We start from the raw sequence: 27,267 nt of genomic DNA, 5'->3' as shown, positions 1-27,267 counted from the left end.
CCATGACAAGAAGGAAAATGATGATGTCTAGATATGTGTTCATTACATCAGAAATTGAACTCAACAGGGGATGGTACAATTTTTAAGTGATAATAATCAGCTCATTGAATTAATATTCAAAGTCTTATGACAATAGTGTTAAAAAAAGCAAAATATTATCCCATGTCTGCATATGTCTGGGCAGGTGATTCTGGTATCAACAGAGAATGATGGACTTTTAAGACTATGTTTGCATTTATTTCCAATCAATCAAGGTTATTTGCCAATGGGATTATGAAATTACTTGAGTCAATCCAACCAAGCAACTCTAAAATAACAATTTAGAAATTTATACCAATTTAAAAATGTCAGTTCATTTCAAAGTTAGTTTGTCCAGGTAACACAGCAAAGCTTTGCTGCTTCTACACACAGGACTACTGTATATTACAACAAAAGTAGGACCATCCAACCAGGAACAGCTCCAACTTCAGACCAATCCATGCTATAGCCCTCTCAGAGAAATGAGGAAAACAGGGATAAAAATCTTCTGACAATTTCTTCTCTGACATCCTAATTCCCTGGGTCCTGATGTCGCCCCTTCCCTTTGCGTGACTCAATATGTCCCTGTCACATGAGCAAAATGAAGCCACTTTTATTACATTTCTGAATGAGAAGTGGATGTGGCATTTGGTCATATAATGTCTGTGCTTCTAGCCATAAAACAGATACAAGGATGGGTCTTATAGTTTTCTGATTTCTCTATAGAGGTTAGATGACACATCATGATATACATTTTTCTTCCAGTAGTTTGGAACCCACATGATAGTGGATTCTCCAGTAGGAGCTAATTTCTTAAGATAAATGCAACATTAGAGAGCTGAGTGTTCCCCAGCCTTACAGTCTTCCCAGATTTCATTGTGGTCATTGTGGTTTCTTTCTGCTTGGATGTATGGCATAAAGGGAGTTTTGTATTTTTTATTTAGGTAGGAGGATCTGGCTCCATTTGACCAAACAAATACTGTCTCCAGTAATGATTTACAAATGGGCTTGAAGGACTTTAGTGTTGTCATGTGAGAGGGTGGGAAATAATTTGGAGAGATTTTTTATTTCAATCCTCAGCCACAAGATCTGGGTCAACCACCAACACCGGACCCTGGCTCTGCCCTCTCAGTCACACCCAGGCTTCATTTTCACCTGTTTCCAGATTGGTTTTCAAACTAGAGAAGTGTTTTCTATTCAGTTTCAATTCACAGTCATTTCATATGGGCCAGCTCTTGTTTAATGTTTTATTTTACAGCACTGAAAACACAAGGAGGAATAGGATTGCTTTCCAATTTCAGAGGTGTTCATTTAGGCATATCAGCTTAGCACCAGGAATTCACAGCCCACAGCTCCTCTGTGTTAAATGGCAGGAACAGCACGTATGCTTTGACATGCCTTCAAGTCATATGCCTGAACTGTGCTAAGGGTTTATGGTTTCTGGCCAGACTGCGAATATGTATCAGCTATGCAGGTGTGAATAATAGCCATATTTTTTGTCTCATTACTAAAAGCAGTAATTGAGAGAGCTTATCACAGAATACCAGACTAGACGGATCACAGGTCCAATCTAAGTCCCTCTGTGCTATTCTGGAGAAGGTGATCTGGAAATCGAATTGTAATTTTATGCAGTACATATAGAACCTTTTCAATGTAAAATATATGCTCATGAGTTTAATTATTAACATATTATTCTATACTGTGTCTAATTAAAATTCATACTCAAAGTGACAATAAGATGCCTGCAACATTTTAATATGGGAGACATCTACATAATGCAACAAAATCACGCAACCGACAGTATGATGCACACGCCCTCCTGGTATACCCGCTTTTTCCCCATTACTTTAATGGACAATTCAACAAAAAATGTTCCACTGATAAAAAAGACATGTAGATCATCAGACCACTTTGTCCAGACTGCTTTGATAAGATTTTGCCATAAAGAAATATTTAGAATGCTCAATAAAAGTAGAAGATTATCTTGAATTCTGACACTGACTTGTGAAACACTGACGATGCCTCACCTGCGCAATGAGTAGCGTTATTGGGTGTTCATGAGTTCATAGGCTGAAAATGTTAATGACATTGAATAAGTTGTTTATTCAATGTGGCCATGAACCATACTGAATGCTTCATTACCCACTTAACAACTAGAGATGAACAAATTGATTTTCTAAGTCGTTGTCCCAGTATTAAAGTTGGAAAAGCAATTGTTGTGGGTCAAACCAAAACAGTAAACATCCGGTTCATTCTGTGAATTGCAAAAAGGCTTCTTGTCATTTTGGAATGTTTCTTTCTCCCTTTCCATATCACACTGGAGCTACATATCAAAAAGAAATCAGAGTTCAAAATAAAAATTGAAAATACTTTGGTTTGTGCATTTGCTTGATTTTTTTTCCTCATTCTTTTTTGGCAAGACTCTTCATCAGATAAATACAAGTATTTTCAGTCAATCTTTTGTTTCTTCAGTGAACAAATCATTTTCCTAACAAATTTTGACCACATGGGCCTTGTCTGTACAGTTGAGGCAGACAGATGCTGTGTCACCCCCACTTGCTAGTGCTAGCTTGAGAATTGGGTGGCCACTCTGGTGACAAGCACCTGAGATAAGAAGCCCTGTTGAGATGCAAGTATACACATTATTTTGGACATGTGATCATGTTAGTGTGGCTGTGTAGCTTTCCTGAACAACTTCTGACTCAGGCAGCAAATGCTTGATGTTGCCAGAAATTGTTCTCCAACAGAAATTTGTTGTTGTTGTTGTGGTCCAGCTGTTACTACCTGAAACAAATTGATACTGAATTGTATCACCTTGCATTGTTAAAAACTATATAGCCTTGGATAGAAGAGCGGACATCCTTCACTGAGGGATATAAGGTCTCAATTTGGTCATGTTGTCAGCAAGATCATTTCTTGTTTACCTATCTAAACAATTAAATGATCATGTAAGAATGGTTAAGTGTTCATAAAGGGCTTCCTGTTGTTTCCCAGTCTGGAGCTTGTTTACTTCGCAGAACAGATGGTGTTCCCAGGGCCAGGGGAGAGGAGTATTTAAGTACTCCCTGTGGGCCAGGCAACAGAGAGAAATCCCAGGGCAGGGGTCTGGCCTATGGTGAGGATTTTCACATCTTGATTCTAAGGGAAGGCTGTGCAGAGGTCCGTATGCAAGCAGAGGAGACTCTACCTGTTTGCTGCTGTTAACCATTATTTTTTTTGCCAGGGACTTTTACAAGCACTGCAACCCTCCAGCATTCTGGATAGCTGCACTGAATTGCTTCCACTAAGAGGCTGAATTAGACTTTATGGATTTCATGAGTTGTTGTTTTTTTTCCTAAACCCAAAAGGCTTTATGGATGAGACATTCTCTTTTACAGGAATAGATTTTTTTTAATGACTGCTTGTTTCTATCTTCACCTGTTTTGGTACCGCATAGAAAATACACTTTATTACATTCCCAGGAGTAAAGACAGCCACAAAAATAAAGACCACTGGAATAAGGGATGTATTATACCTTCTAGAAGATACTGTAGTCCTTGTGACCGCTTCAGAGTCAGCATTTCACTCCTAGCAACTAGACAGTTAAGTATAACAAATTGTAAGGGATTCTTAAATATGTCATATTTTGGTGAACTGAGATAGCTTTAATACCCTTTTTATCCCTTTTACTCTACACTGAGTCCTACTAAACACTTGGCAATATCAGGAGATCCAGAAGTACTGCTGCAGAATGTCACAGAATGGCAAGTGCTGAGCTCTCAAATGGCAAGTGCTTCTGGATGAAGTGTTGTTTTCGCTTTCCTTGCAAATTGTTTTCTTACAATCAATCATCACCTTTTATTCAACCCTTTTTCACCTCAGAAAGCACACATGCCTCAGGCTTGGAGGTGAAGCTAAAAAGGAAATGTCAACTTAATGAAAAATGAGCAAGTGTTTTGGAAAGTCCTGAGTTTGTACTTTTAAGTGTTCAACACCAGAGTGCTGCGCCAGGTCAGGTTCTCAGGTAGTCCAAGGAGATTTGCTACTGAATGGGTCCCGAGGTCATCGTCACACTGCGAAATACGCTCAGTGCAGCTCAGCTCCAAGGGTGAGTTGCAAAGTTGTCTATTATATAAAGCAATATGTAACCAACATGATTATAAAGATCCTGCTTTTTTTTTTTTTTTTTTTTAACAAGTTTTTAAGCCTTGTTGCTTAAGCATTGCATGGGAGAGCTGAGCTCTCACAGGATTCACTAGTATCCGAGGCATGCATGTAAAACTTTCCTGGCTAGCACTGAAATGTTCCTGGAGCACACAGGACAGCACCTGATCTGAGACATGGAGGAGGAGCAGCGGGAAGGACATTGTACTGCAACATTTGGGATCCTGATTCATGCTCTCAGGGTAATAATAGGCTTGACCCCTCCCACAGAAATGCTTTTTGGTATTTTTTCCAGTGGAAAATTCTCCTACAAGACCCAGAGAGTCCCAAAAGAGTCTTTCAGTGAAGCAAGTAATGAGCTATTGACTGTGGCTATACTCAAATATGCTGAAAAAGCAAAACCAGAGGAACAGCAATCATGATGGTATCCCCTTCTCATACCAAACCCTGACTTCCAGGGACAGTGTTGCAGCTGGCAGGCTCCCTCCTGTTTTAGTAAGGAATGTTTTGATAGGAGAAAGCTAAACCTTGCAATCTATTCCCAAGCAGGCAAGCTGGACTCCCAAGGTATCAATAGTCTTCAAAATTCCCGTCATTTTAGTTCATGTTTTTTTTCATGTATAGATTGCGAGGATGGAGAATCAAGACTGAATTGTCATTAGAGAATGAGATGTCTTTGGAGACAGAAAAATCTTTCAGGAAAAGAGCAAATACAGGAAGCTGTTAACTGGAGACTGAGAGTACTCTGGGAACATACCAAATTTTGTCCTGTTTTTGTACTGCTTCCTGGCTGTCCATCTTCGCCCACTGCCAGATACAGAATATCGGGCTAGCTGGATCTGGCTCAGTAAGGACCTTCCTATGCTTTTATGAAAGGATTTTTCAAAAATGGAATTTGAGCAAGGAAGTGTTGAGCTCCTGGATATTTTATCCTGTTGTTAATAACTCAGAGGCAAAGAAAAGGCAGTCAGAGATCACACTGGTGTCAGACGCCAGCCATTAACACAAGCAAGTAAGGTCAAAGAGAAGGAAGCAGTGTTCAGATCCAGTCATAGGACTTGGGAAATTTCCTGCTCTCACATTTCCTGCTTTCCCTGGTAACAAAAATACCAGGTAACATTCATGTACCAAACCTGAGGGCACCTGGGTCATTGATCAAATATGGAGGCCTACCTTAAAGTGTTGCCAGAGCAGTATGACCTTTGAAGATTATCTTTCTTTGAAGATCGAAGGAGGGAGTATGAGGGGAGAAGAAGCTCGTACGCAACCTTAGAGAGGAAGATACCCTGAGAAGTCTTCCAAAACATGGCCTCACATGAGACCACTGAGTGCAATGGAGAGAGGTTGAGATTGCAAAGATGGCACGGCAGAGCTTTCAATATACAGTGTTATTCCATGAAAAGTAAAGCAAAGGGTGAGCAGATTCTCATGTAAATGTCCAAGCTGTCAAGCCACTATGAGACTCACCTGTCAGGCATGTTTGATGCCCTTTCATATTGTCTGATGAATATTCCCCCAGTGGTCTCACATCAAGGTGAACTGCCAACTCTCCTTTGTGGGCTTCTACCAATAAATGCAGTCCTTCAAGATAACACACAATCAGCATTCAGTATTACTTCCATTTAAATGTCAGATTACTTCATCATCCCAAACCCATGACAGTTGAAGGCAGCTTTTAAAATACACTGCCATCATATTGCGGTTGTTTCCTCAAAGTCCAATGCCACAAATTACGAAAAGAAACATCGGGGTTTTTAGGGGTGTGTGTGTGAAGCTCTTGCAGACACAGCCACTGCAATATGTTTAAAATACAAAGTAATATCTGTTGTCTCTCCACCCCCGTGGCTCACCATTGCAAACCCATCCACTTGCTTGCTCCATATGTCAGCATGTCTGGAGTCAAGGCATGTGGTGCTGAATGGCACAGCAAAAATGCACGGCTGAAATCTTCCCTCTTGTTATGCTGCCAGTTTCACCAAAACCACACCGGGGTTGCATTACGTATTACAAAATGTACATATGTGATACAAGGCTGATCCAAAGCTTAGTGTGGAAAATCAGATGGAAATTAGAATTAGTTAGAAAATATCCTAATTCTCCTCAGTAGAGTCAGACCCTTGAGGCCAGAGTCATTCAGAAGTTTGTCATTTTGACAAACAATTCTGTAACCTGAAGTCATTGGAGCTGGGACTGTACTTTGGAGCTACAGTTTCTACTGGCATTAAAATCTGCCATAAAACCAAGACACTCATCAGGCAGAAAAAAACCAACACACAGCAAATTTCACTGCTTCGGACACCGACAAGTGTTATATTCAGGTCCTCTTCTAAATAGAGAAATATGGCCCATACCTTCTGTAAGTAAAATGCACAGGTGTTAGATTTTTAACCTTTTCTTCAGTTATCTGGCTTCTAAAAAAGTTAAACCCATGAAAAGATATTTTCTAAACAACTTAGAGAATAAATATATGATTGAATGGGTATAAATTAATAAGACTCTACAAGTTACCATATTTTATTTGGGGGAGGTGAAAAATGGCAGTGTACCTACTGTTAACCTATCACAATTCTGTGGAGATCAGTTTAAGAAACTCAGGCCTCCTGGGTGTACACTTGGAGGAGTACCGGAGATGGACACATAGTAGTATCCACCCCTCACCTTGTAGTTTTCCACAGCTGTGGACCAGAAATACTCTTTGATGTTTCAGAGCAAATACAATAGGTTCACCTAAGCCATCCTGGAAAGTTTTATTTGTAATATAGGGACCCTCACAAAGCCAGGTACTGCGAGGGATGGTAACCAGCAGCTTCAAGGAGGTTATTAGCAGTGATAGGACAATAACGTCTCTTGCTTTTTCAGAATTGCACCCCTGTTCTCATGTATTGAGTTTCACTTCACATTAAACTTTCCCCTGTGTCTCAGCAAAGGTGAGGCTTTTCATTTTGTCTCTATGTCTTTAGAATTACACAGAATTGCTGCGCGCAGGCAGGTGCTATTTTCTTCAGCTTCCAACTGGCACTGCTAGCTTCATGTTTTGCTAGGACGATCAGATATTTCTGTGGTATGTACTATTTATTTAGAAGAATACTTTATAAAGTAGCAGGGAGCAATGAAGCTTTTGACCTGTGGCTCTAAAAACACATGGGAAGTCAATCAAAATGAAAGACAAAATGCACACTGAAATATATTGTCCAGGATTTTGCTTCAGCAAACTTAGCTGAGCCAGGAGAGGACTATGGATGATGGGAAGGGTGAATGAATGACAATAATGGGGAAAAAAAAAAGGCACAAAAAAGGCACTTCAAGAACAGTACCATCAGGTCATGGTTTGCAGTCTGAATCTGAAGCTTGTGACAAGCCTTTCAGCATAACAGAAACAAATATTCCTTACCTACTAGGCAAGGATTTTCCTGGAGGAGTAGGAAAAAGTAGCAGAAGGCAGAACAATGAAACATTAGTGTCCCACTAACCTGCACCTCTGCCTCCAGCTCATCCACATCACACTGGCAGCTCAGAGAGAAGAGGCCAGAAGAGGCCAGAAGAGGCGAGGGGGAAGGTCAGAGAGAAACTGTAGGACTGTGTCACATGCACTTGTATGCATCCATGAGCATAGGACAGGTCCAGCCACACAGGGTGGAGCTGGCCTATGAACTTAGCCCACATGGGTCCATAGCTTGGGATGCATCCTGGAGAGAGGTCAGACCTGCCACAGGGAGCTGAGTCCTGCACCCCTGCCGTAAACACCAGGGTTGTGCATATCCCTGGCTGTCACTGGTGTTAAACATGGCTGATACTCTTACAGTAAAGACTCTATGAGTGCTTTAAACTCTCTTGTAGAGTATCTGTTTCCAGAACATTTTAACTCCAATTGTGCTTTATTGTTACTGCAATGGCTGATACTACTAGCTTTATACTTTTGTAGGATGCTTGATTGTTTGTCGCATGCCTTTTTTTAGAAGAATGGACAGGTTAGACTATACAAACAACATCAAAATGGTTTTTAAAGAATGGAGAAATGGGATTAAAAATGAAACTCTGTTTACTAAAATAAGAGAAGCTCTGCAGAGCTGTCATATGACTGGATGACTAAGCCAGCTATCCTTTCTTGAAGTGTGCTCTTTCTGTGAGCAGATGGTTTGCTATTACGACCACGGGATCTGAAGCCAGAGAAATTATCCAGTTGTAAGAATGCCATTGGGGAGAACATATTTCCTACCTTCTTCTTTCTCTTTCTTGTCTTCCTTACTGCTGCTTCCTACCAATCTGGTCTTTGTAAGCAGCGTGGGAGACCTTATCCTATCCCCTGCAAGGGAAAAGAGGCTGTTCCTGACACTTTTAAAGGAGATACAAAGAAAGTGCTGTTTCACGTTTCCAGTCCAAGTTGTGAGCACAGCAACAGTGGGGGTAATAAACTGATCATGGCTAGACTGATGGAAGAGGAGAAGGGATCAGTAATCATTTATTACCAAGTGGCTATTTTAAGGTCCTCCTGCAAGTTCTTTATTTTCCTACCATTTCCCTTCCTAGGCACACCATCACTGATTTTTAATGCTATTCAGAATCTTAAACACCATCAGTTACCAGTGCTCAATTAACTCCTGAGGTGCACTGTGCTGTCATGTGGACCCTTGGATCTCAGCTGTAATATCCATGCTGCCATTTCTGCCATGGCCAGGTCCTTCAGTTCCTGCTGTCGCATGTCCTAGGGCTCAGCTGCCTCAGCTGAGAAAACCTACTCCACCTCTGCTTGTGTCCATCCAGTGCAGCAGTGTCTCTTGCATCTGGGATGAGTCCACTGCACATTGGCATGACTGCTTCCCACCTTTATCACTGCTAGCATCATTTCACAAACCATGCTGGACTTGCTGCTTTGCTCTATCTGTCTCAAGACACCTGCGAGGCCAAAGTGACTCTGACAGCTGGCTGACAAGCACAGGCATCTTGTCTTCAGAGTTCATGTGACCTCCAAGGCATCACTGGTGCCACAATAATTTCACAGTGTTAAATACAGACCTGGTTGTGACCTAGCCCTCCTGCATGTATCTTCTCAGTAGCCTTCTCAAACTGCTGATGCAGGCAGCTTGGTTAGGTGCAAATTTCCTTACAGCTCCCCCATCTGAGCAGTCTTGCTGGGGAAGGCATTCCCATGGGGTTCTCTGGAATATATCTGTACACTTTACATCTTAATTTTTTTAGTTTATGTCAGAATTTGTTGTGCTTTCTGAGTTGCTTGAAGCCTCCAGACAGGATTTTTTACACTTTTCCCCCATATCTAACATAATTTATGCATAACTTAGTACTGTCTGCACTATCAAATGTGTTGTATTTCCAAGCAAAAAACTTCTGGCTCCAAGCACAACCCAATGGCATTCTGAGAAAAGGGTTTCCTAAAGAGATAATGATCACACACAAATAGATGCCCCAATTTCATAAGGTCACCTCCCAGAGTGTTACTGTCCTTTCAGTTTCTCATTAGAGACATTGCAATAGATGCCATTTTTAGGTCATTCATATGCAAATGAAATATTTCAATGTTTTTGCTTGCTTTTTACATGATCTGTGAGAGCACTACTTTCACTTGTTCTTCTTAGTTATATTTTTCTTCCCAGAGCAATAGGCTTCTCTTTTCACAGCCTGAATTATGGCAAGAGAAACTTTCCTGGGTAGATGACCATCTTGATCCTTTCATCTCTATTCCATACTCTGCTGAGAGTTCCAGTATTTCCTGAAAGCATCCTTAGTTTCCTCTTCAGTTGCTGTCAACAATTGTCTGTCCATTGAACGAATTCACTCTCTGAGATCCAGAAGTTGGCATCTTTTTATCTCAATAATAAGCATCTTTTTTCCTTCTGGTACTATTATAAATTTCAATTTTTCTATATTTTTCAGCATTTTTCTTTATCCAAACACTTACTGACATAATTATATAATGGAATAAAGTTTACCTCTATAAGACCAGAGTTTCATTGACTCCTACCATCAGTGACTTGTCTTTGCTGATATTGGTGTCCCTGATGCACCTAAACATGATGGAAAAATCAGTCTGTGTCCCATGGGCTTTCAGGTGGACAGTCCATTCACCTACTATGCTGTTTTCCATGACTGCCAAGAAGAAGTCTGCTTCCTTCCTCTGCAGATCTCTGCTGATGCTTGTAAATGCCTGTGTAGTGTTGTGATCCTTTTACAAATGACAGATATACTATCTTGTTTGTCCACTCTGGGTTTCTCAGAGTCTTGGTTCTGTGGACTCCCACACTGACAGCGTTATGCTTTCTTGCCTCAATCTCATTTGCAGAAACACTGTGGGTTTCTTTTCATGTCCACAGCATCAAAGCAACATCTAACCTCCTCAAACTTCAGGCGAGTCCTTCATTGCTTTAGAAATGCTAATTGCTTTGCCATAAGTTGATTCTGGGTATTTCAGTAGACACTTCCTCGAATGATTTTTCCCAGAATCTAATGGTGATCTTATCACAAACTGAATTTGATTCCAAAAATTGAAAAACTGTTTTTAACTTTCTATCAGTCACAAACATAATTTTATTTTTACCACCTTCTTTGTAATGTCTGTTTAAAAACAGACATGTTTCACTTTACCTTGAGAGCAGTGCTCAGATAGCTGTAATAATCTTTCATAATTAGCCTTCTCTGCCTAAGTTAATGGGAAAATATTTTTAACAATCAAGGTGCTTCAGAACTTCTCTGTCAGAAATTAAGCTACCTTTCCAGTGGCACTTCTGGCTTACGGATATAGACTGAAGTACTAGGCAAACAACTCCAATTATCTTCTGTAGTCTGAAAGAATTTCAGTGCTGGCAAGGCATTTAACTTCTCTGTTTTTCTGTTTAGGATATTTCCTTGCTGTTTATTCTTGGGAAAATTAGTTGTTCAATAATCACCTTGAGTGAAGAATTTGCTGCTCTCAGTGATGGATTTCACACTGAACAGGCTTTCATAACCTGAACCCCTTCACAACTCAACCAGTTCAAATAGCAGAGCCTATTTAACATAGTCGTCTCTCCTAGATTGTACAACAGAGTGTGCCTAAAATTTGTTTTAAACTCAAAATTGAAACAATATAATGCATGGAGCACAGAATTAGGGGGAAAAAGAAGGAAAGAAGAAAATTTTGGAGAGGATGGTACTAACAAGCAATGAACTGACTTTCCCAGACAGACCCCTAATAGAAATAGGGAAGCAAGATATTAGTGTAACCTCTGCATTATAAGTGTGTTGTCAGTGGCCCTTATCTTGAACTGTTGTGCAAAGATGTACTGTACATGCACACTACTGCATATATATGATAAAAGTGTGTCATTGCCAAAAGAAAAGGTAAAAAAAAAGAATTCCAGGTCAAGCATCTGCAAAGCAGTCAACAGTACTATTAACTTCTCACTAACGCTTGCAGGCAAACATTGGCTTTGGCTGCAGTCTCCAAATGTTTTCCAAATTGCTGGATTTCCAGCAGAAATTGTTTATTTCCTACCAGAAAAAACCTAGCACTACTGGAAAGCTGTCCAGTGAATAGCATAAATGAACACTCTCTTTCCTAAGCTCTGATACCTGTCTGTGCTAGTTATAGATTTCAATAACAAAGAGGTTTTAATTAAGTTGATGGACATAAATGGGATTAATATGCACTGGGGCATGTGTGAAATAGTGTAGCTGTTAATAGGGAATGCAGCTTTTCTGATGACTTTTGTTCACCCAGCACATTCCTGATAACAAGGAAATCCTTCATTCTTGGAACAATGCAGGGAGTTAGTGATGTAGATTTTCCTCTGGTCCAAAGAGATTATTTTCTTTCGTTTATTGCTGTCACTTGTGCTCATAATACGGGTTTTGTGGCAAAGCATATCTTAAATAAGCCTTACCTTCCTACCCATTAGTCTATAATAAATTCTTTTGCATATTTTGAAGATGATAAAAGCTACAGCTTTAAATGGCAACTGCAACCTGAAGCCCTGAGTAACCAGAGATCAGTCAGCGATGTGTGGAACATGACTAAGTAAATTACAGAGCAGGAACAGTCTGACAACTTCAGACGCATGCATACCTGCACATATAAAATACCATAGGATCATGGGATGATTAAGGTTGGAAGGGATCTCTGAAAGCCATCTGATCCCATTCGTGGCTTAAAGGAAGGCAAACTTTGAAGTTAGATCCAGCTTTGAGCTTAGAACAGGTCACTCAGGGTCTTGTTCAGCTGAGATATGAACATCTCCATGGATGGGGCTTCCACAGCCTCTCCAGGAAACACGTTCCTGTGTTTGCCCACCATGAAACTTTTTCCTGATATGTGGTTTGGCTTTCCACCACAACTGCAACTCATGTCGATTACCTTGTCTTTTGTCCCTGACAAAAGTCTGTCTGTCATCTCCATAGGCACCCATTAATTAGTTACAGGGAGCTGTGAAATTCTGCCTTAACCTCCTCTTCTGCGGGCTGAACAGGCCCTGTTCTCTGAGCCTTTCCTCATACACCACTTGCTCCAGCCCCCTGTCATCTCGGCAGCCTCTCAGGATCCATCTGAATAGGGACTCTCTGCCTTAACCTCCAGCATATCATCTGTCCTCCACAGCCTGGTACCATCAGCAAAGCTTCTGAGGGTTAGTTACTCCCTACCATCGCCAAGGTCATTTATAAAGACATTAAGCTGTACTAGCTCCAGTATCAACCTCAGAGAAAAAACAGTAGTAAATGACCACGAGGCAGACTTTGTACCTCTGATCTCGACACTTGAATCCCAGCAATATGATCAATTTTTCACCTGCACTGTATTCCACCTCTCCAAACAAAATCTCTCCAATTTGCTAGAGGGACAATATGGGCCACCGTACCTAAAGCCTTGTTAAACTCAAGGTAAATGGCACCCACTGATTTGCAGATGCCCTGGTTACTCAAACAGGGAGCAGTAATAAAGTGCTTGGAGTTTAATAAGGAGAATATGCTGCTGTATGCCTTCAGGTGGAAAGAGTTCTCCATTGGAAGCCTTCAAAGGAGAAGGTACAGACCAACTGCCCTGTATTTACGTAGCAAATTTAATGACCTCCAGGGATATGACACAGCATACAACCAGTCTCTGGGTGGAAAAAGCCTAATTCATTTAAGACTTCATGTAGCAGTGCTTAATGTATGACTTTAATCCAATATGAGAAGCAAGAAGAAGAGGAAAATTTGTATGGTTTTATAATCTGAGGTGGGCGAGAAATGGGGTCACAGCTTCCTGCTAGCTGTAGTTTTAACAAATTCAGCAAAGTCTTTTTTTTTCTGCTCTTGGCCTTAGAAAAAATAATCAGAACAAATTGCTCAGAGTAGAACAGGAGAATGGAGGAATCATTAGCTTGCAGATTGACACTGTGCTGCCTTGAAAACACAATTAAGAATAACCTTTTGGGGTAGGCAGTGCAAGCACTACTCGGGCAGTAAACTTAACTGGTAACCCTCAGACTCCTCTTGTTCAAGGACTGTAGTGGGAGCAGATGATAATATAGAAGAGGTCAAAGGACTGAAACAGTGTCCTGGAATCATCCCCACGGTCTGATATCCATGCTTGGCTGATGATAATGAAAAGGCTTGGAAGCTGCACTGATTAGTGCCCTGCTTTCCTTGCACCTGCACAGACAGCAGCTATAATTTTCCTACAGCTATCTTTTAAAGTTGTTTTGAAGTCAGAGTTAAGGTAGTGAGGAATAAGAAGTGTGAACTGAAGGGAAGTTTTGCTGTGGAAATGAGACAGCTGTTGCAGAGAGTAGAAGCATGTATTTTGTTTAGCAAAGAGTACAAAGTTTATGCAGCATTTAACGCTGCCAGCCTGATAAAAGCCCTGGATTCTGAGTGATTATGTGATGAGCAGCACTGGCTGTCACCTAGCATTGCTTTACGTGGTGAACATGGCACAAAAAGAACGTTAAAATGGCAAAGTCACGCACTTACTTAGAAAAGGAGAAATCCCCATATGAAAGTACAGCTTTGTGGGGCCCTGACTCCACCTGTGTTTTACAATACCTCTAGGAGCAACCACTGCAGGGAGAGCTCTGCCTCCCGCCCGCAAGTTAGGGCTGCAGCCGCTCTGTTGGGAGAACGTAGCTAATGAACTCTAAGGACTTTGACTGATCATAGCTTTTAAGGCAAAAGAGTGTCACTAGGACTAGTCCAGTTTATGAAACCTCTCAATGTACAAACTTCCTTGAATGCATTCTGGCATATGCACGCACGGAGCTGCAAATTCTCACTGTGGCAGCAAAACCATGTGCACTAGGAAAACCTTACATGAAAGGTCACATCTATGCCCCAGAGGCTTTGAGCTTTAAATCTCCACCCTCCAGTAGTCATAGAAATATTTTTGAAGTGCAGAAACCAATATTTCCCCCTCGCAAGCCCATTGAGAAACACTCAAATCACTTCCCTACCCTCACCCTCCAGCCCACAAAACTGTCCCCATAATAAGTGTGTCTAGCTCCCTGTTGAAACATTTGACCCCAAAATCTAAAAATCTGGAAAAGTTATAACAAAATGCAAGTGGACCATCAGACAATCTTAGCTATTGGTGGTGTTATTAGCAATGCCTGCTTTTATGACCACAGTGGAAAAATATCAGTGTGTTCTCTGTACTGCATAGTACAAGGTTCTTCACCGCAAAATGGTCTTTATAACTCGTCTCTTAAATGCAGGGTGTAGAAAAAGTCATGAAACTTAAAATGCTGTCTGCCACTGTAAAAACAGCTTTCCTAAAAATGTTTTCCACTGTGTATCTTTACATCTATCTTTATATCTTTCCACATGTATTTTTAGCATTACTCACCTTTTTTTTTTTTTTTGTTCTCAAAACTTATTTCAAGGACATTCAATTATGGTCAGGTTTCTCATTACCAAGGCACTTCTCCATTATTAAAAAAAAAAAAAAAAAAAAGTAAAAATGAGAAAGAGATCACAAAAGGGCAGACACAAAGAGATTGTATTTTATTGCAGAGCTGACACATTGGTCTGCTCCTGTCAATTCAGCCTGTGACTACGTGGGACTTTGTGAGACACAAATACATGAAACAAGTTTCCTTTCAGCATGGAAGGATAAGAAAGCTAAGCAATCTCACTAAGATATTAGAACAAGGACAGAGACTGAATCATGCAAATAATAAAAGATTTTTTTTCCCTAGGCTTCTATTGTTTTGAAGAATAAGAGGTTGTACATGAAGCAAAGGTGCTGCTGCTGTCAGGTGCTTATCTAATGCTGCGTGAGTTGCCTCATATTGAATCCCCCCAGAGCTGGGTTTCCACCATTGCACAGGCATTTAGCATTTTCAATCCCTTTAAAACAAAGCAGGTCACAGGGTTTTCTCACCCACCCTCACACACACACACACACACTGTCTCTCTCTCGCCTGTTGAATAAGAAAAAAGAATTTAAAAAGTGTCTTCGCCAGGGGGACACTAATCAGGGTACATTCGTTGAGGATAACAGAGACCATAGAAGTTGTTTGAAAAAGGGTTTGTGCAAGAGCTAGTTGAAGGGAAACCTTCCATTTTAAAATGAGATTCCATTCTCAAACAAATTAGGGTAAAAACTGAAATCCTTAGTGAAATAAGATGGGAATCTAGCTTCTGTTTAGCAGATAGCCTTGAGAAAATGGGTGCTAGAAGGCTATGATACCTTCAAGGAGCTATATGGAGAAGTCAACCCAAAGGATTTTTGTAACTTCTTGCTAGGTGCAGAGAAATTTACTGGAAAAGGAATAATCTCTGTCAAATCGTTTGTTTCAGTCAGTCAACAAATGCCAATAAAAAAATTGCGTGATCATTTTTTTTCTGACCTCAGTTAGAAAAATCATTTTTCTTTCTAGTTTATAATCTCATCACAATAATAGTTTATAATCTCCTTTACATGCTGCTCTATATATGAATGCATATGCAAAAGCTTTAAGATGATTCCAGGCTTTGTTCAAGCCAAGCTACAGCAGGCTTCTGTTCAATACCAAATAGGTTGCCTAGCATTATAAAGAACAAAATCTCCTTTTCTCCATCATCAGCTTTCAATCACAACACAAGTGTAATGTGACTGTATGATTTCTGTACAACGCCTTGGCACTTTCATAGGCAAGATGGAAAGGTTTTCTGCAAAGTCAATAGGTCTCCTGAGAAGAAAAGCAAGTGCCACAAGACCTTTTTTAATTGCTTTTCTTTGGCTGACTTCAACTAATGCTGTGGGCATTTGTCCTCACCATGACAGTTTGGCCTTCATTGCCCCTTTGCTCAGACAGAGGGCTATTTTGGCAGGGAGCAGATACATAGATACAGCAAGTGACGATGTGAAGAAAATACAGAATAAATGTTTTACATACAAGATGTAGATTCTCAGCATAACAATGCATATCTAAAGAGGCAGACTTTGTACAGGGTTTTTTTGTTTAAAATCCTGATAGCGCTGGACAAGAAATAACATGCTGTACTTTGTCTTTTTCAGGACTGTCTTTTTGCATGCACTTTACTCTTTCATTTTAATGGCCTTTTAAATCCTAGTGGATTTGCCTCAGTGTCTTCTTCTCCGCCCTAACTCCTTCACTCCCTGTGCTTTCAACCACAGCGTCCCACAGATCTACTGCCCTTCAGGATGGATGCAAGGCCTGTCTATGGAAATAGAAATAGGTAGGGAGAGAGAGGTTTAAATCAGGTCAGCTAAGGAAAATTGTAGATTTTGGCTACAGTGGTTAATAGTGCTAATTAATTTTGTTTGGAGCTTAACTTTTAAAAATTACTTTCAAAAAAACCTTTAAGTTATTATTTTTCAAAAAGTGTGTATTAAAAATAGAACATTTTTCAGGTCAAGTTTTCTATGCTAAAATTTTTAACCCCAGTGCTCCCTGGGTGGATACTTTTCCAGGTGCAAGGAAATTAGGGTGGTCTTTCCTTAAAGATGTCCTAATGCTGACATTTACTTTCATTGCTGGATGTGCACATTCTGCTGGTGGCCATTTTGCTTCAGAAGGTCCTGCATTAAAATCTGGCTACAGGAAAAAAACACTTCATCAGACACTGAAAACTGAGAGCAACTCACACCCACACAACCCAGCAACGACTCAGGGATGAACAACATTGCTTTAACTCCCGGTGTCAGGGAAAGGATTGGAGGGACGTCACTTCTCTCAGAAACATGACGCTTGCATGGAGGCTTTCTTCTGATGGTGATTTCGAGTGAGCAACCAAAGCTCGCAGGTCACAGCCAGCCAAGGGCTGGGTATCCCAGGGAGAGCGAAGCATCACAGCCGCCCTGTGCTCACACACTTCGGCCAGCAGCACCTCCGTTCATCCAGCAAGCCTCCAGGCCAGGCTTCCACTGTGCCCAGTGCATTTTGCAGTCTCTAATTAAGCCCTAAACTACTTTCAGCTTTGATGATCTTCCTGATGCTTTTCCCTTCCCCCACAACTAATTTTAGACGTTCATGTTCAGTGAGGTACAGGAATAGAAGCGACTCAGCTTGCAGTCACCCTCACTTAAGAAAGCTGGATATGAAAGTGTTTCTGAGCTACAGTTTACACCAAAAATCAGGACATTGGAGACAATTCAGCCCGGTTTGCTAGAGCTGGCTGCAAAGATCATAGCAAGTTCCTAAACTAACTCTGAAAAATAGCCTCCGGCAAATTCATGTCTCTTCCCATGCTGCTGCCTGTTCCTGTGACCCAACCTACCCCTCCTTAGCTTAGTGTGTGACTTTCACTCTTCCTGCTCCACGAGAAGGTCCCTGATCTGGCCTCGCCTAATCTGACCTAATCTAGAGCAAACTGTGGCACCCCAGTTGTACACATTCATGGGCTCCTTCCAAATCAGTGTGTCAGTGCCCTTTGTATTAGTATTTTTTAATCAGCTTTTGAATTCCTCTCTTCTGTGTGTACCTCCTCAACCAAGCCCCTGAATGAACCTGCTGTTTGTCTATCAATATAATTTATTCATCTTTTTTTCTGGAGGGAGCCTCAGTCTGTACCTTAAGTGTGAGAAACACTTTGAAGTCAACAGGGGCACATGCCAAGCAAAAAAGCAGCACCAGGCTATGGTGTCAATCCAGCGGAGTCGCTACTTCTGGGAAATTTTCTGTTCCTAAATTATACCGAGCTGGTTCAGCAAAGGGTTTCTTGTAAAAAGGTAGTGAAGAAATCCCCCTTTTGCCCCAAGGTTACAAGTTATTTTGTTAGACCAGATGATATGACAGCATGATTCTGTCAGGACAAATCAAAGTTTATTGAGCAAATCTGTGTTCTATAACCTGATTTATTGGTGTCATCTGCCAACACCCATGAACAGATGATCTGTAGGACCTCACTTATGTGCAATAATGACTGGGAGAAACCCACTGCAAATGACTGAATTTTAAAAGTTATCAAGTGTAGTGGGAGAGATAACAAACATAATGAAAAATGTCTAGGAGAATGCATCCCAGTGTTCATTTTTCTGTTCCATTTCCCTGACAGCAGTACTTCAGAGTGTACTCATCTACATATGTGGGTATGCAGTGTAAAAATAAACCAAGCACTCATATTTTCCTCTGATTTTGCTCCAGCCCTTTCCTACTGTATGCTTCAGAGAAAAGAGAGCATTTCGGTGTGAGCAGTTACAGTCACAGTTTACCCCAAATCAATGAGTTCTTCCCAATTGCAAGAATTCTTTTTACAGTCGTATTCGAGCAGGTCAACACTGCCATATTGCTAGCAGTAATGCCTTTTTTTAAATGGTTTTCCCCTACTCTGAAGCTTCTTTCCAAGCCCTGTGTACTCTGAGGGCATGCCAAGGTAGAAGCAAACGAGTTTGCAATTATTGCCACCGGCAACATTAATTTTGCATTCCCGTCTCTTCAAAAACACAGGGGAGCAAAAAGAGATAACGGAAAGACGAGCAACTTGTCCAGATGGGGATTTGAAACGTGCCTGGGCTCAGAGCAGGCACTGCAGCAGGTGAGTGGGAGCAGCCCCGGCTCCCACAGCCCCAGGGACCGCTTGGAGAGGTGCGTGAGCAGCCCGGTCCTGGGGTCCTCGCGGTCCCCAGCCCTCCTGCTGCCTCCCACTGCCTCCTGCCCATGGGATTTCCTGAACTAAGCATTCATCTGTTAGGAGCTGCATCAAAATTAGAAGCTGAAGCTGTAGCGTTGGGGGGGGACACTTTACTTTCTCTCCTAGCACACACTATATGACAGCCTGCTCTGTCCGCACCAAGGGCGTTACGCAGCGTTCATTCAAATGTGCTCAGGAACGGGTTTTTGATAAGCACAACCTATCCAATATCTGTCAAAGTCGTAAAATCAGGGGAAAACAGCTTTCAACCCCAGCCACTGTTTCAGAGGCTGAATTTGGATCCAGAGCTGGAGAGCGGAAAGACTCCTTCCCTTATCGTGCCTATCCATTAAAATCACACACTCACGGAAACTCTCTGCGGAGAAACTATCACCGAACTATTAATAAAATCTTCCTGAACTATTAATATGGTCTGTGAGAGCTTTAATCCACCGCGGGGACTGATTATGTAAGTGCACAGGCATGAAGATGCTGTTTTTATCCTCAGTTTAAATGACCTTTCAGTTTAAACAGTGTTGTTTATGATCGAAAGCTTCCTGAATCTACGGGAAATTATTTTCTTTCAAAGGGGATTATATTTTGATTTGCAGTGAACTGGCAAGTATGGTCGAGATTAAAGTGCATTTGGACGGCAAGATGTGTTTGCTTTTCTGATTGCAAAGGGTAGAAGTTATGAAAGCATTTTAAAAACATTTGTGTCACAAAATTCAGATGTCCCATAACCCAGAAATATGCTGTAACTCGGTTTTTGAGCTCAGGTCATTGGTCTATGTAGCCAATTCATGCAGTTCGAAAAGATTGGCCCTGAACATCAGGCTGGATTTATACCTAATTTTGGTATTCCACGGATTGTTTTGCTTTTCTGCCGCACTTCGGTGTGAGGAGATGCTGTGAGATCATCTTGATTTTTAGCTTTCAGGCAGTTCAGAACAACAACAGAGTAAAAGGTTTCTGATGCATACTCATGTCAAAAGAAATAGATGTCATGAAGGAAAGAACAGGCAGAAATAGTGAAAAATTGTCTTTCATTCACCTCGTAGCTATGGCTTCTGAGCTATTTAGCGGAACATTATGTGCCAAGGGTTTTCAGTCCCAGGCACATTTCAGTTCAGAAATTTCCCTGCACAGGAGGTCTGAGCAGGGAAGGGAAGCAGTGATCTCCGTAACATTTTGCTCTGATCCGCAAGCTTGGAGACACTTCTCCAGTCTGAATTGAAAGATGTATTGAGGCCTGTATGGATTTTGGGGTGTCTGTGGCAGCTCCAGTGTTCATTTCTTTCTCTTCTTTGGGGATGATGTGGAGGGGAATAGCTGAAAATAGTAAAGAACAAAAATATATAAAGTTAAAAAAAAGACAAATCAGGCAAAAGAAAAGTCCCATCTTTGGCACCGGTTTCATTCAATCAACAGGACCAACCAAAACCCTGTGTTTGGACAGTTTTGCCTCTCTAGGTTTACCTTTACAGTTTGGGAAAGGTGCCACTGCAGCATGGTTAGATATATTCCTTGATTTAGTTCAGGTCCCAGTGAAAAAGACCTGATCTGACTTTGGAGTGAGCTAGCTGCCCAAGCAGGTATCTGGAGTCCATTCACTGTTTCTTCCCTGTTATTGCTGAGTAGCAAGTTAGCTAGATTAGCACTGGGTTAGATGTATTTGTTCACGCTGCAATTGCATCTCTGAGCAACATGCTAATATGTCCAGCCTGGTTTTCAGATAAAATGACAGTAGTGCCCACAAACAATTAGACCAATTCCTGCATGCTGTATTTTATTTATACCATTGGAATAAAATGTAAATATATCCTCAGGATTGGATATTTTTAACAAGAAATCAGGTTAAGAAAAGGCTCCATGATCCCAGGGTCCTTTTCACAGTAGGCTCCAAAAAATGTACCTCATTATAAAATACACCTTCCCAAGGAATCACAAGACATGAGAAATCAAAAGAGAATTACTAAAAGCAAAAGCTCTCCAGCAGAAAATCAATTTCAGCTACTTTCACCTTGCCCCAGGGAAAGCAGCAGAGACACTAAGTGGGGTGTGGGAAAGGTCTCATACATCTTCCTGGAACTGCGCAAGGCAGACCTCCAGACGGGAGCTTTTCTTTCCAAGACAGCTCTGCTCTAATTAGGGACTTCTGCAAAATTGGTACGTTGTGGTTCCAAACAGTGTCTGGATGATTCCCATATCAAATTTCTTTGGCTAAAAAAAAAAAATATGTCTTTGTCCTTGCTCTAATTGACAGACTTACAAATGCAGGTGGACTGAGGGATGAGGGTCACATTGAGCTTATTGTGCTTAATAGGGTAAGGAACAAACATTAGCGGAAAGTTACGCACAAAAAAATGTTCTTTGGTTGTTTTTTTCCCGGCTATCATGCTGCCTTTTCAAGGGTCTTTGTGCATTTTTGGGTGTACCTTCAGAATGAAAAGAAAGCAATTGCCTTTAAATAAAACTGTTATATGATGGGCTTTCCTGTAACACTTAATCTACTGATGTACTAGACAGAATCTAGTTTATGGACTCAACAATCTATGTTGGACGGACATAAAATTAATTTTCTGTATAGGAAAGTACATCCTTCTCCTTAGTTGACCTTTTGCAGAGGCAGTCTGCCAGTTTAAACTTCTGGCTGGTTCCTATAATTCTCAGCATTCAGACCTTTCTGGGTAACGTGGTATCATTAAGGCTGGTCAACAAGTTCTGAAAAAACTCATGTTCCCCCTTCGAAATGAAGTCTGACTGACATTTGTCACTGAAGATTGTAATTAATATCATCTGTGCATTCCAGTGAGAAGGTAAAACAATTTTTCTTTTTTGGGTCAGTATAAATCTCTGTGTCTTAAAGTTATTTCTCTGCTTCCCATCTCTCATTTCTTTATTTTCCTTTGCTTCAGTCTCAGACTGTATCTACACTGACCTATGCTGCTATGGTGCAACCTAGGACGGCTGCGGAAGCTCAGCCCCAAAGAGCAAAGGAGTCCAGAACTTCTCCCTTAGAGATACAGCTTGTGGGATGGCAGCTGCCTTGACAAATATAGAATTAAAAAAAAAAAAAAGGCAAATGTGGAACATTCCAATATTTCTTAATATTTTTTTTTTTTTTTTAGAATATTCCCTGAAAGTTTCAAATCTTCAAATTTTCATTCCCATGTGGGAGGAAAGCAACAGAATATGTGAATTTTGCAGAAGATGGGCATTTTTGGCTCTGATCTGCTCTAAAACCCAATGTTAGGTTATCACAGGGTAGAAAATCACTTTTGGCTTCACACTTCTGTTGGTCAATGTTTTTTCTAGGTGGGCGCAGATTCTCTGCAGCTGTTTCTCAGCACAGCCCGCTTGAAGTCACTGCAACCTGCAGCACTGCCATAGTTTTTATCAGTCAGAGCTGCATCCCTAAACTCTAATGAATATTACAGCAGCAATGGAAATACAATTGTGAATGAACACCTCAACAGAGCATGTACCATCCTTAAAAAGCTCAGCTCATATTTTATTGGGATTTAAAATGGGATCACCTGTTATGTTGTACTGCTTGGCCTCCTGCATGCTGGCCTGACTACCCACTAGTCTTGCACAGAGCAGCCAATATTGAGATTTGTAATGATTTCAGATAAACTGACATGTCCGAGGTGTAAGCAGCTTATACTAATGTATAGCAAAAGAAAAAGGTATCACTTAATGGCTGTGGCCGCTCACAAACATTACCCGAGTATGGTTTAAGATTACTGCCAGGGCGATCCATGACCAGTGCTAAAGAGTATAGAGAATCTTGCCAATCTGCCTTGGGTGGTAGGAGGTGGTGGGATGCCTTCATAGTGCTAAATCTGGGAAATAATTTGACCTTGAAGCAGCACAGAAGCTATACCGAGCAGGTGTGTAAGGGGATTTTTCATATCCTCTCACAAATTCACCTCATATCCTCACCAGCTGTGCTCAATCTCTGCTGCTCCTGAGGAAGGTGAGAGAAAGCCCCAGGATACCCCATGCTAATTGTGGGGGGAATGAACCTGCCTGAGTCCCAGAGCCAAAGCCCTGAAGGAAGAGACCTGATTATGCTCTGTCTTTATATGCTGCGCACAGGCAGGATGAGGACGGCTTCATCAGGATCTCCCTTCACAGGCGGAGAGAGGCACGTCTCCTCTTGCTGGAAGCGTATTTGCACACAGGAGCGGCGGTCATCCCACTATTTATGCAAGCGAAAAAATCCTAGGCTCTTCCCTGACTGACTGACATTTGTTAGATGAGAGTGTAGGTACAAAATGCCCATCACAATATACAATAACCTTTAAAGACACGCCAGCAACCTCCTCTTTTATTAAGCATGCCACGCTGGCTGAGCGGAGTAGGACGCTATTGCAAACACCTCCCCGGCGGGACGCTACCTGCATGCTAATGCCGAGGGTGTTTGTGCAGGGCCTGGCAGCGAGCGCTGGGCTCCGGCAGTTTCCATGGTGCCGTCATGGTGCGCTCTCCCTACACCTTCACTTATCAGCATTTCCCACCCATCCTCCTCCCCATAATATGCTGCTCGCTCACCCCGAAAGGTCAGCCATTGTAATGATGATTTTAGCAGGGGGGAGGCAGGGAGGCCGAAGGGTGAAAAGGTGAGCTGTGTTCAGCGATGTGCGTGGGAACCGGGGGCTTGCCTTACGCCGCACAATGAGAAATTAGAAAGCTTCCCCTCGAGGGAGCGGTGCTCATCAGCCCCCTCTCACTTCCCATCCCAGCCAAGTCAGATGCCCTGATGGAGTTAAAAAATGTTCAGGCAAAGTGTCTGGAGAGCCTACTTTAAATCACCAGCAATTGATGCGTTAGTGTGTGGAGGGAAGAAGGGACTGCATCTGCTAACACAAGAAACTGATGCAAACCTTTCCAGGCATCTTTCTTTTTCCATCTCCCTCCTGCCCCCCTCCCAGCAAGCCCTGCTCGTTTGCAGATGGAAAGAGGCAGACTTCTTCCTCTGACTTTCATCCTATTGACTGCCAGGCTAGAGCACTGCATCTATTAACTGCCTTCGTTTTCTTTCTTTCTGTAGGACAGCTTTCCTGCCCGTTTTGGAGGAGTCCATTTTGTCAACCAGCCCTGGTACATCCATGCCCTGTACACGCTAATCAAACCGTTCCTCAAAGACAAGACAAGGAAAAGGGTAATTAGATGGGGCTGGGGGTGTATAGGAAGCTGCAGAGTCAGAACTGAGTAGGTGCCTGCTTTCTTCTTTTTCTCTATGTATTTTTCATATGGCCTCAGAGAACTGCTTCTGTTATTAAAACTTAGAGTTTGCAATGGTCTGGATTGAATCAATAGCTCAGCCAGGGATCAGAAAGCCGTTATCACTAACAAAGTGTAGATACATTTTACTGGGACATGCTCAGGGATAGAGAGAATTGGCAATATGTGGAGGGATTATCAGGCCTCACTGACCTGCAGTGAGGGAAGCTTCAACTGAACCCTTTTTTGTGGGAGTAAAATTTCCTATTTCATTCCTTCAGCAAGTGGACTTTTTTCACATGGTGTTAACTCATTTCCACAAAAAAATGCCCATGCCTGAAGGCTGTTTGCCTACACTGCAAAAGAGACAGGTCTTCCCCACTGAAACCCATCTGAACTGTGGTCCTGCAGTCATCTTGGCCGTTCGTCCTCTGCAGTCTATCAAACAACCACTGGATCATCTCTCAGAAGGCCCCAGAGCCCATCCTGGGGTGTGTCTGACCAGACAGGACAAGGGTAGTAGGAGCCTGAAAGTAAAGAGGGATTAGGGAGACAAATGTTGCTGAAGCAGTGCAAAGTGGGCAACGCAGACCTACACCCCTGGGAAACGTCAGTCCCGGCATGCAGGGCTGGGTTGCCCTCTCAGGCGCTGAGGACCTACTCTTCACAGCTTCTTTCAGTAAGCTCCACTATCTCCCTTTTCTTCTCACGGCTCTTCGTACAGCCTCTATCCTCTTACGGTAGCAATAATCAGTCATTATTCCTGACTTGCACTTTCCCTGAGCTGGTACTTAAGAAAGTGAAAGTGTCATGTGCCAAAAGTAAGAAAATCAGGATTTTCAGAAGTGTTTATGGTACCAGCCTAATTCTTCAGCTGCACACCCCAAAGCTAATCCCCCTCCTCCCGTCAGCCCTGAGTGCTTCAGAAATTCCCACCCGAAACTGCAGCGTCAATTAATGACGCTCCACACCTCATTAGTGCTGTTAGTATTGTATTTAACAAAGTAAGGAATCAATGATGACTTTGAACTTTCTTTTTATTTGTTAAAGATCTTTCTTCATGGTAACAACCTGAACAGCCTTCACCAGCTAATACACCCTGAATGCCTGCCCTCTGAATTCGGGGGGACTCTTCCTCCATACGACATGGGGACGTGGGCTCGAACGTTACTTGGTCCCGACTACAGTGACGAAAATGAGTACACCCACACCTCCTACAACGCCATGCACGTGAAGCATGCGTCCTCCAACCTGGAGCGGGAGGTCTCGCCCAAACCCATGAAAAGGTTAGTACTGCCTTTGAAATCATCTCTTATTTGGCTTTCCAGACTGGTTTGGCATAAATCTAGCAGGAAGGGCTCATCTGGCTCGGAGAGAGGCTGTAATTTGGTGAACACTGATGGTAAGGAGTGCTTTACCCTGGACTGCGTTCACAGTGTGGTGGGAGAAAGGAAGCCTCTCTGTGGAAGCGTAATTACTCGTCTGATTACTGTGAAGGAAAACAAGGGGAAATTAATGAGCCCCTGCACAGAGCATTACAGAAAGTATATCAGAGTGAGATGCTCTTCTGTACGGCGTAGGGCGGCCAGCAGTGCCACTTCTTCAGTGCTGGTTCCTGTCACTTGCTGCTGCTGTTGTGCCGCTGACCCCAGTTATTAACGATAAGGGGGTTACCTCCTCGGAAATACAGCTTTTGTACGATGAACACCACTGCCCTCTAAAGGGAAAATGGGTTAGTCGCCTCCCGCTGCTTCTGCTCCCACTTTCTCTGTCCAGCCCTGCTAAGGCAGCAGAGCTGCTCTTTTAAGATCTCTGATTTTAGATCTAGTGGTTGTGCATTCAGGTCTGAATGCTTAAAATTACGCCTCTCAAGAGCATCACCCTCAGTGATTTGCACTGGTTGTGGGGATGGGGTGAGGAGGGTTGGATACCTGGCACAGGTTTGTGAGTGGTATCATAGAGCCAACACCAGCTGCAGCAAGTGATGGCCAGGTCAGCTCCCATCCAGAAGTGTTAGCATCTGCCCTTGCCTCACCCTCCGCACTGCACTCCTCAAAACTACTTTCAATGCAGATCGCAGCGATGCTTTAACTCGCTGCTGCCACTTGATGAGTGCGGTGCTCATAGACATGGCGTCAGTCTGTGTGACAGAGAGTGGCCATCATTTTGTCACAGCAAAATCAAAGCTGACAACATAGACAAGCCATAATGTCATGCAATTAATTTTAAAAGTCTTTCATCTTCAGAGGAAAAAGAAATGCATTCTTGATTCACAGCTCCCTCCCAGGTCAGAGGGATGCCACGCTGCTGCAGGGGCAAAGTGAAGCCTCGTGCTGGAAACACGCACACATACAACTGACGCTAAGTGCTGTGAGTCCCACAACTCACAGGGCCACGAGACGGCAGGGCTACGACCCTTTGCAGGGTTGCAGCCACGGCATGAAGAGACGTGGCCATCTGCACAGTCAGCAGTTCTCGCTGCTGACTGCCAGCCAAGACTGGGAGCTAGGATGAGTTTACAGAGCCTGTCCCAAAGAGCTGATTTTAAAACAGCATTTTTTTTTTTAATATTAACAGTGGAATACACTGAATGATTTCAGAAAGATGCTAACTAAATATTCTATTATTATTAAAACATATATCGAGAGTGTACAATTTATGTAGCTTTATAGAAAGAAATCTGCAGTTTTTAAAACTCTGAAGTGTTAAGAGCTGTTCCCAGGTAAATCTTTGCTGAGGATCAGCTCCTTGGCTGCAAAGAAGGGAGGGTCATATCGTGCCCTCAGGGGAGAATCTCAGCTTGAAAATGAGTTCAGTGTCAGAAAACCCTGCCTC

The 27,267-nt window shown here is 42.2% G+C and overlaps 1 protein-coding gene across 1 annotated transcript in view; it reads left to right on the top strand.

Annotated features, from left to right (window-relative positions):
- CLVS1 (clavesin 1) overlaps nucleotides 1–27,267 on the top strand; it is a gene marked incomplete at both ends in the record, with an annotated part of 93,976 nt that overhangs the window by 52,223 nt on the left and 14,486 nt on the right. Inside the window, 2 exons of the mRNA XM_082307900.1 lie at nucleotides 24,260–24,370; nucleotides 25,483–25,718. Of these exons, the coding sequence (XP_082164026.1) occupies nucleotides 24,260–24,370; nucleotides 25,483–25,718 (347 nt within the window). The remainder of the gene's footprint in view (nucleotides 1–24,259; nucleotides 24,371–25,482; nucleotides 25,719–27,267) is intronic.

Source organism: Platalea leucorodia, assembly GCF_965183815.1.
Source record: "Platalea leucorodia genome assembly, chromosome: 1".
Lineage (NCBI taxonomy): Eukaryota > Metazoa > Chordata > Aves > Pelecaniformes > Threskiornithidae > Platalea > Platalea leucorodia.
The sequence above is the reverse complement of the archived record's forward strand: the minus strand, read 5'-3'. Positions and strand labels throughout refer to the sequence as shown.